The sequence below is a fragment of the Chiroxiphia lanceolata genome, chromosome 27, assembly GCF_009829145.1.
Source record: "Chiroxiphia lanceolata isolate bChiLan1 chromosome 27, bChiLan1.pri, whole genome shotgun sequence".
NCBI lineage: Eukaryota > Metazoa > Chordata > Aves > Passeriformes > Pipridae > Chiroxiphia > Chiroxiphia lanceolata.
Window position 1 is genome coordinate 2,691,382 of NC_045663.1, and position 16,209 is coordinate 2,707,590.

The following is a 16,209-nucleotide window of genomic DNA, read 5'->3' on the forward strand; positions in this document are numbered from 1 at the left end:
GTACTTGCTGGTGTAAGGCTGCTGGAGTGTTTGGAAGGCGGGTGTTGCAGAGCAGAGCTGCTGCCAAGCCAACTGTGTTCGCTGGTTCAGGGATTTGGTTTTTCCTGCCAAGAGCTGCTGGCCTGGGCACTGGGTACAGCACATGTGAGACAGCGTGGAAGGAAGGGGAGAAGGGATGAGGGAGAGTCCCAGAGTCCCTGCTGGGGGTGTCGGGGTGCTGGTGGGCAGGGGATGCACATCCCAGGGTGCAGGCACAGCGAGGGAGGGGAGAGGTGCATCCTGGCTGTGTGCTCAGGGCGAGTGGGAATGGGAGTGTGTGTGCCCAGAAACAAGGGTGGCACTTGGCCCTGCCTTTGGCAGGACACTCTGCTGTCTCTGCTGGGTCTTGTCTGTAGACAAGCAGTGCCTCTGCTCAGGCTGCTTCCTCCAAAGCCAGGAAGAGTGGTACCCACCCGACTGCCACCTGCCCTGGGTGGTGCTGGCAGCCTCACCTCAGGGTGCACACAAGGAAGAAATATTTTAGGGTGAGGATGGGGAATCCCTGGCAAAGGTTTTCCAGAGAGGTGGTAGATGCCCCAACCCTGGAAACACTTGAGGGCAGGTTGGACGGGACTTTGAGGAACCTGATCTAAGTAAAGATGTTCCTGCCCATGGCAGGGGGGTTGGAACAGGATGATCTTTAAGGTCCCTTCCAACCCAAAGCATCCTGTGATTCTCTGTCCTGGAGCCACCTCCTGCCACGTTGGGAGTGTTTGCACTGCAGGGAGCTTTGCAGGGGCTGCCCGTGCCTCAGTTTCCCTTTGCACCAAAAGAAGGTTTATAGGTAGATTTTGGCAGCGATTGATGGTCTTAGAGATCCTTTTCCAACTCCAACACGTCTCTGACTCCGTGGTCTGTGTGCAAACCAGCAGGACTCGCGGGCAGGAGGGGTGTGAGTGTGCAGTGCCCAGAGGGAGATGCCCGCAGGGGGGAAGGACGTGTGGAGGGAGGTGTGAGGAGCTGCCGGGGGTGTGTGGAAGCCGCCACGCCCGCGTGTGGGCAGGGAGAGGGATTTTGGGGGAGGGACAGGAGATTGCTGTACGCGGGAGCCCTGTGCCAGTCCACGAAGGGAGGCTGGAGCCGGGAGCGCAGCGGTGGAAAAGCGCCCCGGGGGGACCGGACCGAGGTCTTGGTGATTAAAAGAGAGTTTTAAACACACCTCGGCGAAAGAGTCTCAAACGTGTGCTGGGGCTCCTCCGCGAGGAGGAGAATCCCCGGGGGTCGGGAGCGTGTCTGCGCTTGCCCGGAGCTGTTGTTTTGTTTGGGATGCGGTTTGGGGTTGGATGCGGGGGGTGGGATCGTGCACGAGCGTGGGCTGGGATAGCTGTGGAGCTACAGGGGGGGCTGCACAGGGAGGGCTGAGCGATCCCACAGGATCCGTCCGAGCCGCTCCATCCCGAAATTCCACGCGGGTGCTCCCATTTTTGGGGCGTTCCTCCGCGCGCCTTCGCTCCCGCCCGGCCCTCGGAGCCGAAGCGCGGCTCTCCCGCACTTGTTGGGGAGCAGCGGCAGGAGAAGGAGCGGTTCCCTTGGAAACCTCTGGATGCCCAGCAACAAGTCGCTGGCAGCTGCCATGTGACCAGGTGCATTAATCAGCCGTGTTGTACGAATCAGGTCAGATGGGGCCAAAGTCCAGCGCGCTCCCCCCTTCGCTCCGTCGCTAATTACCGAGCCCAGAGGGCTGCTCCGAGTAGGGGGTGGAAAACAACTCGGAGTGATTCGATCAAACGGTGACCTTTCCCGTCGTGGCTTCTAAGTTCGTGTCAGACTTCCCCCGTGAAAGGAAATCTCTCTCATCCCCTCTCCCACAAATCTTGGATGCAAAGGAGTGAGGCAGAGGAGTCTCCCGAGGTGGGAAAGCCGGAGGGAATGAATGTGTAGTGGACACAGAGAGTTTTCAGGTCTCTACTGGCAATAAGCCCAATATTTCAAATGCATCTTTGGAACAAGTAGCTCAGGCTTGAGACACTTTGGGCTGGACAGGCAAAGCTCATGTTCACGACTTGGATCCCCCTGAAAATCATGTTTCTGAAATCTCAACTGAATTTGCTGGCCAAAGTGACTTTTCCCAGATGGCACGGAGAGGACTTGAATCCAAGGTGCTGCCCAAGAGCCCTCAGAGAAGAGGCTGCAGCTCCCAGGAGAACAGCAGGGCCTGCACAAGTCTCACCCCTTGTGAACCGCTGTAAAATGTCTGTTCTTTGTAGAGACAAGAATTGGAACTGGGAGAGCTGGGGGTGTTCACTTGGAGAAGGGAAGGCTCCAGGGAGACCTTAGAGCCCCTTTCAGGGCCTAAAGGAGCTCCAAGAGAGCTGGAGAGAAACTTTGGGGGGACAGGAGAGGAGGAATGGCTTCCCACTGCCAGAGAGCAGGGCTAGATGGGATATTGGGAAGAAATTCTTCCTGTGAGGGTGGGGAGGCCCTGGCACAGGTTGCCCAGAGAAGTTGTGGGCACCTGCCCTATGGCTGGAAGTGTCCAAGGCCAGGTTGGAGCAACCTGGGATAGTGGAAGGTGTCCCTGCCCATGGCACAGGTTGGCACTGGATGGGCTTTAATGTCCCTTCCAAATGAAACCATCCTCTGATTTTATATTCCATGATACACAGCTGGAGGGTTTATTCTCCATCATCCCTCGTGGCCCATTTCTTTAACCTCAGCAGGGCCTTTCTGCATTTGACTTGGGTTTCAGAGGCTGAAAGGCCCTGGACCAAGGGACAGCAGCCGGGACCACACTAACACTGAACTGAGAGCAAACTGGGAGAATCCTGGTGAGCACATGAGGGAAAAGGAAAACTAAGGATGCAGGGATCCAGCTGGGGTAACAACAGCCAGGAGCACTGAGTGCTGCCTTTCCCTCACTCTGGCTTTCCTTTCTGGTGGGATCTTCTAAGGGAATTATGTCCCCAAGGCTCACTGTCCTCTGAGGTGCATTGTGGAGGGACTTGGGCACCCTCAGCATTTCCTACAAGATGCTGTTTTACAGCTTCAGCTTCACGTTTCCCCCAAACTCCTGCTTTGCCAGGACAGAGCCAAGAGCTTCCAGGTTTGGCTCTTGAATGAAAATCCCTCCAAGGCCAGGCACTAACAAGGCTGGGACATCTCCTTTTACCTGAGCACCAGCCCACGTTCTTTGTGCTGTGACTAATGCAGCACAAGGTCAGTGGGTGCTGCCAGTGCCATCCCCTCCTTCAGGGGCTGTCGCTGATTTGTGTCACAGCCGGGGACATTCTGCTCAAACCCAGCTTTTACCTCAGGCAACAGCCACAGGTTCTGGGTTGGTGGGAGCCAGGCCAAGGATTTGGCCCATCATCCACGATTGGCATGGAAAACGAACGAACAAAAAGAGTTGGAAACAGAGCACCTGGTTTGATTCTAATTGTGCTGTAATTTGAATAGCAGCCAGTGCCACTTGAAAATAGGCTCCTTCAGGTCATCTGCTCTTATTCACAGGGCTTTGGAGCCTCATATTTTCCTGCAGAAGATCCCAAAATCAGACCTGAATGTGGGTCTCAAGTATTACCCACACTGAGCCTTTAACTCTGGACCATTTTGATTTCTGTCTAATTAATGTTGCAAACAATTATTACTTTTCCTTTGGTATCAGATGATAACACATCCCGTGCACAGGATATGTCAGAAGACAAAGCTTTACCCCAACTGATCATTTAGGACAATTTAGGGCAGTCTTGAAGGATTGATGTCTGCAGCCTGTGTGTTTGCCATCCAAGAGGCACAACACAAACCCATCCCAGCTGAAGAGGGCGTTTGGGAATACATTTGTTTTCCCTGGCGAGTGCTGTGCTCTCGAGCTGTCTGACCTCCCTGCTCTGGGAACGGGAGAGATCCACACGGATTCCGGGTCCTCAGATCAGGGCTGCCCGTCGGCTCGGTGCCCCCGGGAAGAAACGGAGGGTTTTTGGGCTTTGTGCACGCTCCAAAAGCAGGATGGAAAAGGCTGGGAATTCAGGGTGAAGCTCGGCTTGTCCACTGGGCTGGGAAATCAGAGGGAAAGGACCCCCAGCGGCGGAAAGAACGGACCGGGAGGGTTTGATCCTGGGAAACGCGGAGCCACCGACCCCCACGAAGCATCAGCGCGGAGCACGGGCCGAGCCGGGCGGGCTCTCCGGGTGGGCTTTCCCCCCTCCCGGCCAGAGCTCCGAGCGCCCTTCCCGTCCGCTGCCCCGTTTCCAGGGGCTCCGGGCCCCCCGGACAGACCTGTTGCTGTCCCCCCTCGCCGCCGAGCCGGCGGGCAGAGGCTCTCGGAGCGGAGCGCGGGCGGGTCCATGATGTAATGCTGCCGCAGCTGCCCCGACAGCCGCTCCCGTTGGCCGAGCCCGACAGTCCCCGCCCGGCCGCTCCTCCCGCCGCCCCCCCGGCGGCCCCATAAAAGCCCCGAGGCAGAGGCAGGGCAGCTTCCCCGGCCCCTCCGCCGCGCAGGTGACCCAGCGCCAGGTGAGCCCCGCGGGGGCACCTGTGGAGCCCGTCCCGCCTCTGCCGGCGGCTCCTCGGGCGCCGGGACCGCGGGGGATGCTCGGGGGATGCTCGGGGGATGCTCGGGGGATGCTCGGGGGATGCTCGGGGGACGGGTCCGGCCTCCCCCGGCCCTGGCTGTGGAGCCGAGAGGGTTCCTGGCCGTATCCCGGAGGGATCCTGGCAGGATGCCGCCATCAGCACCACGGACAGCGCCCGGCGGCGCCTCCGGGGCAGGGCTGGACCGGGACGCGACCCGGGCATCCCTGACCGGGCACCGGGCACCGGGCACCGGCACCCGCCCGGACCCTCCCCGGAGATCAACGGCGGGTCCCCGAGGCGACGCTGGACTGTTCCCGGGCCAGGGAGGTGAGTCCAGCCCCGGAGGGGTCTCTGCGGGAGAGGGAAGGCAGGAGAGCGGGAAAAAGGAGCGGCACAGCTCGGCCCGCTGCCCGCGGGTGCCCGGTGCAAGGGCAGGGATGCCCGGGTCGCGTCCCGGTCCTTTTCCCGGGCAGGGACACAGGAGGGTCGGGAGATCACCCCGAGCACTCGGGAGGCAGTTTGGGGGCCGGCCAAGAGCCAAGGGCTGCCTGAGGTGGGACACTGGGATGGGTGGGATGGACTGGGACTGATGCAGACGCCTTTTCCAAACGTCCCTGCCCAGGTGGGACAGGGAATAAAACCATTTGGAAAGCCAGGAATGATTGTACGAGTCCAAATGTAACCCCCACCCGCTCGACACCAAAGCTTCATGTTGGAAAACCCCCAAATCCTTGTTTTGAAAGTGTGGCTGACTGGTGGTTGGTGTGTAAAGTTGTTCTTAATATTCCCTGGTTTGTAGGAGAAACGGGATATTTCCCCAAGGTGCTTTGGGGAGCCAATGCTTCAGTGAACAGCTGTTTGAAAATATTTTTCCTCCGTGGTTGGTTCTCTCTGAGCACTCAAAATTTGCCTTGATGTGGTGCTACACTTTGGGTCTGTTGACAGATTGTGTTATATTAAAGTGCTCAGTGGCTAAATTGGATTTTTTCCCCAAAATGTGCTTCTCAAAAAAAAAAAAAAAATTAAAAAACAAGCAGGATCAAATTAAACAAAGTGTTTTGTTTGCTTGGTTTGGATGGGTTTTTTTGATTTTTTTTTTAATTTTATTTTATTTTGCCAAAATTAAAATAACAAAGTATTCTACTCTGTCTAGAGCTGAAATAAAACATTTTTTCCTCTTTTGGATTATTAAACCAAGGATCTAATATAGAAAATAGAAAAGCTAAAATGCTGAAGTGTTGGAGCACTTTGGAAATGGAGCATTTCACAGAGCTATTGTCAGCTGAAGGGATTTGCTGCATTTGTTTTAGCTCCATTTTTGGAAGCTGAGGTTCACTAAACGAATCCCTGGACACTGGAAATTCTCCCCCAGCCCTGTTAAACGTGGGTTTGAACACTTTGCTGAGCAGAGGCTCAACAAGGTGATTTAATCCAGGCTCAGCCTGGCCCCATCTCCTGTCTTTACACCTGGATTTTTCCTGAGTAATGTTGGCCTCTGAGAGGAAATGGAAACAAGCTGTTCTCCATTTTAAGGAAACTCCTGTTTGCTGTTTCAGAATTAAATATTTGGGGGGGAAAAAAAAGAAGAAAAACACCTGAAGAGAGAGTTATTTCCTTTAAGGGCTCGAATATCCACATGGCCTTCAAAGACATATTATAGACACTGAAAAAAACTATGGAGTGGAAACGCTTCCCTATGGAATTTGAGTGGAGAGATATCTTTGTTATCTCTCTGTAAATCTCTTCAACATCTCCCATCAGTTCTCTGTGCACAGTGACTCTGATCTGCCTAAATCTGAGGGGCAGTTTGGGCAGTGCCTTGTCTCTTCCAGCACCAATATTAGGCATTTTTCCCTTTGAAGTTCAGCTGTAAAATAAGGGAGGGGGGGAAAATCACGTTCTTTGCTCCCAAACAGAAGAAGCCAGAAAATTACATTGCACCAAATACCTATTCCTGCTTTTGTGGGTTTATTCCTCATTCTGGGAAATCTCCTAATCAAATTTCATATTTAATATAAAAAATAGGAGGGCAGATGATATCATATCCTCGAAGCTAACTAAATTTGGTGTTGTTCAGAGCATTGCTTGATCAAAGTTACATTTCCATTCGTTCAGGGCATATTTTGTCACTTCTTTATTTTTCACTGGCCATTTTCTGTAGATGTCATAAGTGGATCCAACCCTATCCCTGACAGAGGTCTCTGAAGAACAGGGAATTCAGGGTAAGGTCTGATCTAAATCCAATTTAATTCCTGACCCTTTAAGTACTCAGCAAAACAACTAAACTGGAAATCAGCCTGTCAGGCTGGTCCCACATCACCTGTTGGAAGGAAACACTGGAAGTTTTGTAGGAAATAAACACCCTGTAGATTTTGGTTGGCTCAAATCAAATAGAAATAACCCCAGGATCCTCCTCCCCTTCTCCTGCTCCCCGCAGACAGACAGTGTTCCAGCCTCCAGGCTCTGTGTGCCTTGCACAAATATTTGTCTGTGTGCAATCGTGGCATCTGGTAGTAGCTGGGAGACTGGGAGGTGCTTGGGAATCTCAGCAGGAAAAGGAGAGTGGGTTTGAGGCGCCGGGTCTGCGGCAGCTTTTGAGCTCGGACGGACACGGCGAGGTCGTGTTCATCCTCCCTCGGGCAGAGACTCCTTCTGCCCCACACTCCTGCTGCAGGGGCTTGTTCAGGGCCCAAACAGGAGCTGAAGGGACTCTGAGCCAAGAATTTGGCTTCTCTGCTTGCCCAAATCCCAGAATGGTTTGGGTTGGAAGGACCTTAAAGCTCATCTCGTTCCACCCCCTGCCATGGGCAGGGACACCTCCCACTATCCCAGGTTGCTCCAACCTGGCCTTGGACACTCCCTGGGATGGGGCAGCCACAGCCTCCCTGGGAAATCCATCCTGGTCCCTTCCCACCCTCACAGCCAAGAATTCCTTCCTAATATCCCATCTAAATTTCCCCTCTTTCAGTTTGAAGCCATTCCCCTTGTCCTGTCCCTCCAGGCCCTTGTAAATAGTCTCTCACTGTGGATCAACGGGAGTTGTCTCTGTTGAGTTACTGAATTCAACCCCCTCCAGGAAAGCAAAAGAAATAAACCTCCCATGGAGCCACCCTGAGGCCCAGAAAAGGACTCAAAGCAGAGAAGTGATGGAAAGCAGGTGGTAAAATTGATGTAGGTGTTCCCCCGAGGGCTGTTGGGATCCGTGTGTGGCCTCAAAGTCTGTCATTATTTAACACCTTGCTAAAATTGAGTGAGTTTAGAACAAACCAGTGTTGTGGTGGGGTTTGTAAAACAAGTCAGCACACACCTCACCTGAAAATGAGTAGGAGTGGGGTTCTAAATTAATTGGTAAATCCTATTAAAATGAGCTGTCTTTAAATGCTGAGGTGCCTTTCTAAACTGTGTCCTTACTAAAACAGGTGCTGGGATATTAATGAAATAAAATCTCCTAAATTTCAGCCTGGAGACAAAACCAGAACAGAAAAGAAAAAAAAAAAACAAACTCAGGAACAGCTAATACAATATTCAATATTGATCTTTGTGTTTGAGTATCCCAAGGCTTCCCAGGATATCTGGAGCCTTCAGCACTGGCTGAGATTAAGAGGAACTGCCCTCCCAGCAGCTCTGAAAGCTCAAGCTGGACATGCACTGCCCTGACTCCTGCACCCAGAAATATCCAGCCTGTGCCCCAAAACCAGCTCAGCCCTGTAGTTTGACCCTGCAACAGGAAAAAACCCTTATTGCCACATTTTTGTTGGACTCAGCAGAGCCTTGAGCCGTCCCTGAGCCCAGGGCTCCTCACTGCCCGTGCAGGAATTGGGCCTTTCCCGTCCTGCAATCACCCCCTGACTCCAGGAGCCCTTGTTTACAGAGGCCAGATGGCTCCTGCCAGTGGCCCTTGTGCCCTTCCTGGGGCATAACTGGGATAACCAGGAGGGATTTTTTAGTTTCACCTCGTTTACAAACAGAGTTTATAAACAGACACAGCTCCGGGTGTAGCAGCGGCCGAGGGTCAACACCCAGGTGTTGGCTCTGAGCTGGAAGGGAGGCTCTACCAAGGATTTTTCCATGGTTGCTGATGGATGAGGGGAGGAGTTGGGTGTGATTCTGGCTCTGGGACTCAGGCTGAGGGGCTTAGGAAGTGCAAAGAATGGATATTTTCTGGCAAACCTGTGGCTCTGCAGGTGACGGCACAGAAAGCCTGCAAGGCCTCTGTGTCCTACTCAAGGGGAGAACTTTGCCTTCTGATTTATTTTATTTTAGAGACCTACTCAGAAACTCTCACAAACCAAACCTACAGTAACTCACACAACAGCAGGAGAACACAAATGCACTTGCACAAACTCCAGCACTGAACCTGCTCAGGAATCAAATGCCACCTAAAGTCAGGCACCGAGGATTAAAGGATGTTTCCATCAGGTTATGCAAAGATCTTCTCTTCATCCTGTGTTACTTAAGGTTGTGCAGTCTTCCCAAATCATGTTCAGAAGCAGAGCCCCCTCCCCTGTGATTTTTCCAAAGCATTTAGTGTTTTCAGGTGCCCAGCATGACATAGTCCAATTAATCCTGATTTTCAGGGCCCTCTAAGCACCCACCTCACGTGATCAGTCCCTTTCAAAGTGTCTCAAACACAAATATAAGGCATCCAAAATTGCTGACTTCTTCTGAAAATCCAGTACCACGATGAACAGTCCCCCTACAAGATTCCAGCCCAGGTGAAAATCTCATGGATTCAAGCCCCCCAAAATGAGGAGGAATAGTCAGTCCCTGCTCCTGTAGGATGACAATGCACCCAGCCATTAGAGCAGAGTTTCTCTTAAAAAGGAGGAGACAAGTGCACCATTCCCAGCAAGAACAAGTGCAAATCTTTTCAGTTCAACTCACAAAATTATTAATGTTGTGGTCTGTAATTCTGGCTGATCAAATATTCCAGTCGAATGTTCGTGGAGGAATCAATGCCACGGAGTGATGGAAAACTTCCCTGAGTTCCTCCCCTCAGACAAGGTGTCCCTGTCTGCAAAGAAGGGCTCAGTGCTTTGCAGGCTCATGGATTTAGCAGGAGCAATGGGAATTTCCCTGGAGCAAGGAGAGCAAAGGCCAGTTCAGACAAGTCTTCTCTGAACTGGGAAAGAGCCTCACAGCCCGGAATGTTTAATGAGCTTATTGGTTATAGCTCAAATGTGTTGTTTGGGTTTGCTCAGAGGTGATTTATAACCTGAAAGCTGAGGGGACAGAGGGGACAGGAGGACAGTTTCCCCTGCTGCCATGGCCAGGGGCACTGCTGGATGCAGATCCCACCAGGAGCAGGGAGCAGGAGCAGAGCTGTGCCCTCGCAGCTCTGGGAATCACCTGGCTCTGGATGTTCCCAGCTCAGCCTGGTGACAGGAACAAAGATACACCTGGGAGAGGACAGGACTTCTGCTCTGGCTCTGGGAAAAGGTGAGCTGGGAAAAGCCCTGGTTTGAGCAGCTCCTCCTCAGGGAACAGCTCTGCCCGAGGCACAGCGAGAGCCGAGAAACGAACCAGCAAAAGGCAACAGTTTGGCTCATTTTTGCAACCCTAATCTTAAACCTAAACCCACTCCTAAGTCAGGCACCTCAGATCCCTTGTCTGGAAAGAGGGACATTGTGTCCCAGGGTACCAGAAAACCAAATCCAGTGATATCTGTAAAGCTCTGAAGATCCGAGAGCAAATGGAACCAGAGAACAGAAAAAGGTGATTATCCTGTCAGGTTTGGCCTGGGAGGAAGATTATCCATCTATCTTGCCAGACCTATTTATCATCTTATTTTCTCCTGGCTTAGCTTTTATCACCTTTCTAATCCTCCTCATCTAATTCAGACAACATTTTATTTTAGCACTTCTCAGCACACGCTGACAAAGGTGTGTTTGGAGCTCTGGGCAGGTTTTCTGTGACCCCGTTGAGGGGCTGCAAAGGTGGGTGGAACAATAGTTGCCAGCTAATGAGTTCACAACTTTGAAAAATAAATTAGCTGGTTTTTTTATTTTTTCTAGAAGAGAGGCATTTTGTTTTTCTGCTGGTCTGTCAATGAGGGAATGGATCTGGAAGAACTCCTTTTTTTCCTGAATTTCCACAGAATGGAGTTGTTCTGTGTAACACACACTGATCTAAATGTGTATCTATTTATCTGTCTATCTATCTATGTTGTACTCTCTGTGATGTGTGTGTTTGACACATACAAAATGTGGATTTAAGTGGATGTGATGTCTGAAATAGATGGAAGTGGGATGGGAAGTGCTGGGATGCACCACTCGAGTCAAGCAGGACTCGAAGACAAATTGAAGGTGATGATGTTTCTCAGGTCCTGCTCATGATTTGGCCGAACCAAACAATGAAGTTCCAGGGCTTCCAATCCCTCACAGGGTTCAACAACCAAATCCCAACCAGCCCCCTGCATTTTCCCTTCTCACCCATAACCAAATGGCATTTCCTCCCCCCTTTTGCTGGTGAATAAATCGGGGGCTAAACTTTACCATCTCCGGAGCCGTTTCCTGGAATAGCTACAAGCAGAGAGCTCAGTGAGGGGCAGCCAGGAGGTTGGGAGAGATGATTACCTTCAGGCAGCCTCCCTGGAACATCCCAGGGTTCCTACAGGCACAGCCTAATGCAGGGCTCAGGATGCTGAACAGCCTCCCATTACAGGGCCGACCATCTCGGCTCCTCCACCCGGAGAGAGCTCCTTGTTAACACGCACACCAGCGGCTCTGTGGCACAGCCAGGGGCTCATTAAGGGCAAAATCATTCCAAGGGACATTGTTTCAGAGAGGAAAGAATTTAAAATTTCTCTCTGGGTTGGGGGTGAGTCGAGCAGAGCCTGGAGGTTTGGCTCAGGGTTGTGCCGGGAGCTGTCGCACATAGAAGGAGCTGTGGTGGGGTCACCTCGAGATGCACCCACAGCACCCATGAGGTAAAATGGTAAAATAAATCTGGGGTAAAAGGGGTGGATTTAAAGCCTCTGGGAACAGCAGCTGAGGGGGGGAATTGCTCAGGTTCCTGCCACTGCTGAGGGAGGGTCCCTGCCCACTCCAGCGGTGCCAGAGCAGCCGGGCTGGTTCTGCTCACACTCCTCCAGTCCTGCAAAGCTTTGAGATCACAAAGGGCTGCTGTGACAAGAAGATCTCAGTCCACTTTAATCAGCAGGTACTAAAAACCCCAAAGAATTATCATTAATTGATACAAATGAGTTGCTGCACAGCTCAAGTGTCAACTTTCTCTTATTGTTTACCAGGCACTGGAACACACAAGATGTCTAATTAGTCATACACTGCAAAAAACCATCTTATTAGCGGGTCCAAGAGGGGAAGGACTAAATAGCAACAAGGATGAAGCTATCAGGCATCACAGTTTGATTTCTTGTCCTGCATGAAGTGTTCTGGTAGCTCTCATCTCCCACATGTGCCACCACTCCTCAGGAATAACTCTGATGCCTGTTCATTCAAAGCCTGGCTCTATTTTAAAAATCTACTCTCTCTGAAAGGGCTGTCTTTAAAAAAAACAAAAAATTGTACAGGAAAAGGGACAAAATTGCTCCTCAACAAAGGGGCCTATCAACAGCCTGTCAATAATGTGCCAAAGGCCAGAACCTGCCTTTCAAAGAGGCTCTGAAGCCTCGACGTGTACTTTGAGAGCAATTAAGGGATGTGAGCAACATGATTATTATCTCATGGGTGACATTTCCATCGGCTCTTTGGGAAAAGGGAGAGATGGGCTTGAGATGGCTGTGATCAATGTTCACCCCAGGCCCACAGAAAGGGCAGGAGAACATGTGGTAGATGGGCCTGGAGAGCAAAATGCACAAGGGAAGGAAGGGGGGAGGAAGAGGTGATGGAGACAGGATTTTAAATGTTGGAAGCTGAAAGAATGAGTTACACGAGGAGGAGATGGAGAGGACCTGAGAAATGAGAGTGGGAACGTCAGGAGGGCTGGGGAGGGCAGGAGTAGGAGAGGAAGGGACTGGGGTAAGTGCAGGAAGAAGAGGGGAAGGATTCCGAGAGAGGAGAAAGTCCAAAGAGTTCCAAACACAGGGAGAAGTCCTTTGTGGGCACATCACTGTGCCTCTTCCTTTTCCCATCCCAACCCCTGTGCCATCCACCTCCTCATTTTTGGGGTCACAGCTGCACCCAGAGCCCAAGGAAGGAAGGACAGAACACGCCCAGAGATGAAGGACGTCTTAGGGCTGACGTGCCCTTAGGATCACCCTGCTCCTTCCCCAGCATCCTGTATATTCATTAGGGTTGGAAAAGATCTCTAAGCTCATTGAGTCCAACCATGAACCATTCCATCAGTGTTGTCCATCCATCCTTCCTTGATCCCTCCTGTCTTCGTGCTGCAGGTGCCAAGAAAACCCCGGGGCAGACGGGAGCGCGAGCGGCGCCGGAGGGACACGAGGAGCAGGGACAGGGCTGCAGGTGAGACCCTCAACCACTGTTTGGGGCTCAACACTTGGGATAATGCCCGAGGGATGAGGGGAGCCTGGACACTAACCCAGGAATAACAGCTGGCTCAGTGCAGGGACGCAGAGGAGCTCAGCCCTGACTATCCCAGGGCCCTTGGCCACGGGCTCTGCAGGAGCCAGACAGATGTTGGACGTGCCCAGCTGTTGTGGGGCTGGGCAAAATGCAAAACACATCTGCAAAAACGCAGAGTTGCCTCACAGCGTTTGCCCAATTTGCTGAATTGCTTGTTTAGGGGAAACAAACTTCATTTTGGCAGGAGGAAACGTCGCTTAATTTGCTATAAAACAAAACTCCTTCCCGCCTTTCGTTTCGGGGAAAAATCAGAAATGTTAATGTTGAGCAAAAGAAATGTTTTTTTTTTTTAAATATTTGGAGATTTTTCCCTGTCCCAAAAGATCCTGTTATATTCCCAGCTCCTCCCTGCATGTATCTAAATTTCTGTGTGCACCTCCACACTCACATCCCAGGCAAACAATTCCAAGCAGCTCCAACAGACATCAGCTGCTCTGCATTCTCCAGGATTAGCCTTTTGAAGAGGATCTTAATAATCAGAATTATGCTATGTTACCAGTTAAACACTGGGAATAACTCCTCCATCACAGGCAAGCTGTGCTGAAGCCAGGAATGGACTGACAGAGGAATCCCCAGGGCCCCAGCAGGATGCATTAACAGTGTGTCTCTCTGGTGAGCTGTGATGGGAAGAGCACGGAGCAAAAAAGAAGGTAAAGTGGTTCAAAACAACCTGTATTTTCAGAGCCCAGTCTCCCACTGAAATCTTGGGAGATGCTGAGCTCTCCACTTCTTGATTTGCAAGCAGAAATAACGGTTCAGGAGCCCAGCTGAGACCCCTGGGTTTTAAATTGTCTACAATATTTTTCCCCAGCCCCGTTTGCTGTCCTGCTAATTAATCCAGCTAATGGCTGGGTGCTTTTTTGTAACTTCAGCAGCAGTTTCTCTTTTTGTTAACGCGAGCGGAGAGAACAGGAAGAGCAGGTCTCTCTCGAAGGATCCAGGCTGACAGCAGCATTGCCATCTGACTGAGAAGAACTCAGACACACATAATCCTCGGGAAAATTCATCTCCACCCTCCCGCAGACCCCGGTGAGAGCCCTTGAAGTGGTAATTAAAGTCTATTGAGTGGCAACTGCACCTGTTTAGAGAGGAGAGCGGCGGGTAAGAGGTGCACAAAGGGAGATGAGCAGCGCGGGGAGAGGAGCTGCTGGAGGTGGGGAGGAAGGGAGGTGGAAAGAAGGGATAAAAAAAAAAGGTGTTTGTTGGGTTTGTTGAATCAATCCAAGCCGATGTGCATTTCCATCCTGCCCTTGATTTGCTCCCTGTGCCCCCTCAGCTCTCACCAGGCTCCCTCCCCGCTCTCACACCCGCTGATGGAAACTCCAGGGGGTTTTCCCCGCCAGCCCCAGCTCTGGTGGTGTAAATCAGCAGAGTTCCACCAAAGTCCTCGAGGACTCAGAGCAGCCCCAGCTCATTCACACCAGTGGCTGCAGAGCCATCCCAGGGACGCTCATTAGCAGCCCCCTCGGCTCCTGGGCTGGCACAGGGATGTGCCAGCGCTTGTCCCTCTGCCCTGGGAGAGAGCACATCCCTCTGTGACAGCCTGAGCCCCCCTCTGCAAACCCTACAGCAGCCAGGGCAGGGAATCAGAGGTGTTTCTGGCTTTCTGGCTGAGAGCAGAGGGAGGTGGAAGGGGCTGGAGTGGGGCAATGCCACGTTCCACACCTGCTGGGATTCCTACATCCATGGCTCCCAAATGTCCCCAAGGTCTGCAGGTGAAGCCAAGCAAAATGGATTTATTCATAAATTTTTGTTCGTGGATTTTTACAGGGGTCTGGAGGGACAAGACAAGGAGGAATGGCTTCCCACTGCCAGAGGGCAGGGTTAGATGGGATATTGGGAAGGAATTCTTGGCTGTGAGGGTGGGGAGGCCCTGGCACAGGTTGCCCAGAGAAGCTGTGGCTGCCCCATCCCTGGAAGTGTCCAAGGCCAGGTTGGAGCAGCCTGGAATAGTGGAAGGTGTCCCTGCCCATGGCAGGGGGTGGCACTGGATGATCTCTAAGTTCTCTCCCAACCCAAACCATTCTGAGATTCCATGATAAGCAACACTGGTAGCTGTGGATTTTTCCATGCCCTTGCAGACCCCCACCGACCCAAGGAGCACCCTCACTGCTGTGGCCAGTGAATTGACACTTTACAGCCAGACTTGGTGGCCAAATTCTGTGGTACCACAGGGACAGAGCCCTTCTGGCACCTTCAACCCACCAGTGCTGACTGGGGCCACCAGATCATCCCCTGGTGGTTTGCTAATGGCACAACCCAGCAGGTGAAGCGGGAATACAGAGTGGAATCTGGGGAATCAGGGAGCCAGAGACCAGCACTGCAGAGTTATCCAGCTGCAGTGTCCAGGGAAATGGTCATCCTGAGACCCACAGATTGATCACAGAATTCCTGGCTCCTTCTGCCACAATCGCAGTGTGATCTTGGATGGCAGCAAACAGGGCCCTATGCTGTTTGTCCTACAGATGAGGCCATAAAATCTTAATCAAAGACCCCTCCGTAGGGTTTTTTTGGTAGAACAATCACCCCTCACACTTTACATGTGCACTACAGACACCCACTCATTTAACCCCTTCATCCAACCCCCAAATCCCTTGGTTTTGGTGGCACCAGAACAGTAATAAAGTGTTGTCCTTGCCACTGCAATTCCATGTGTGCCCCAGCAGCCAGCTGGGCTACACCAGGATTCCTGGCGTGGGAGCAGGAGAGGAATGAGGTTCATCCCAAGAGCACCCCGAGGCTGAGCTGAGCAAACAAGTCAGGCAGAAGGATTTGACTGGTGTTGGTGAATTTTTCTCTCTCACTGGATTCGGCAGCAGCCGGTCCCCTGTGAGTCCCTGACCTTCACACTCCACAGGCTGCCTGGGATGGCTGACAGAAACCACAGGAGCTTTCTCCCTGTTCCTGATTGTCAGGGCACACAACAATTCAGGTGTGAATGTTGTTGCATCTGCTCTGGACAAATCCCGTCAGCAGCACCTCTGGAGCGTGCGCTTCCCAAGGCTGTGCCAGGACATGCCTCTGTGGGAAGGGAGATGGAGAGGGACACACACTCAGAGAGCCACAGAATCCCAGGATGGTTTGGCTTGGAAAGGACCTTAAAGCTCCT

The 16,209-nt window shown here is 52.1% G+C and overlaps 1 protein-coding gene across 2 annotated transcripts; it reads left to right on the plus strand.

Annotated features, from left to right (window-relative positions):
- The first annotated feature begins 4,435 nt into the window (after positions 1 to 4,435).
- Positions 4,436 to 13,745, plus strand: LOC116799122 (translation initiation factor IF-2-like). Of its 2 annotated transcripts, XR_004360995.1 has the most exons (4): positions 4,436 to 4,878; positions 6,713 to 6,773; positions 12,905 to 12,980; positions 13,631 to 13,745. XR_004360995.1 is itself a non-coding variant. In XM_032711993.1 (3 exons), the coding sequence occupies exons 1-3, from the start codon at positions 4,578 to 4,580 to the stop codon at positions 13,659 to 13,661; spliced, it is 408 nt and encodes a 135-aa protein (XP_032567884.1). In that variant the 5' UTR covers positions 4,436 to 4,577; the 3' UTR covers positions 13,662 to 13,745. The 2 variants fall into 2 exon arrangements, 1 of the variants encoding a protein (XP_032567884.1); XM_032711993.1 differs by lacking the exon at positions 6,713 to 6,773.
- The last annotated feature ends 2,464 nt before the right edge of the window (positions 13,746 to 16,209 follow it).

Excerpts from the sequence above, each read along its gene's own strand:
- LOC116799122 (XM_032711993.1), top strand. The coding sequence starts at position 4,578 with ATGCTCGGGGGATGCTCGGGGGATGCTCGGGGGATGCTCGGGGGACGG. Across the intron at positions 4,879-12,904 it reads ACTGTTCCCGGGCCAGGGAG|GTGCCAAGAAAACCCCGGGG; the intron begins GTGAGTCCAGCC and ends TTCGTGCTGCAG. Across the intron at positions 12,981-13,630 it reads GAGCAGGGACAGGGCTGCAG|GCAAGCTGTGCTGAAGCCAG; the intron begins GTGAGACCCTCA and ends CCTCCATCACAG.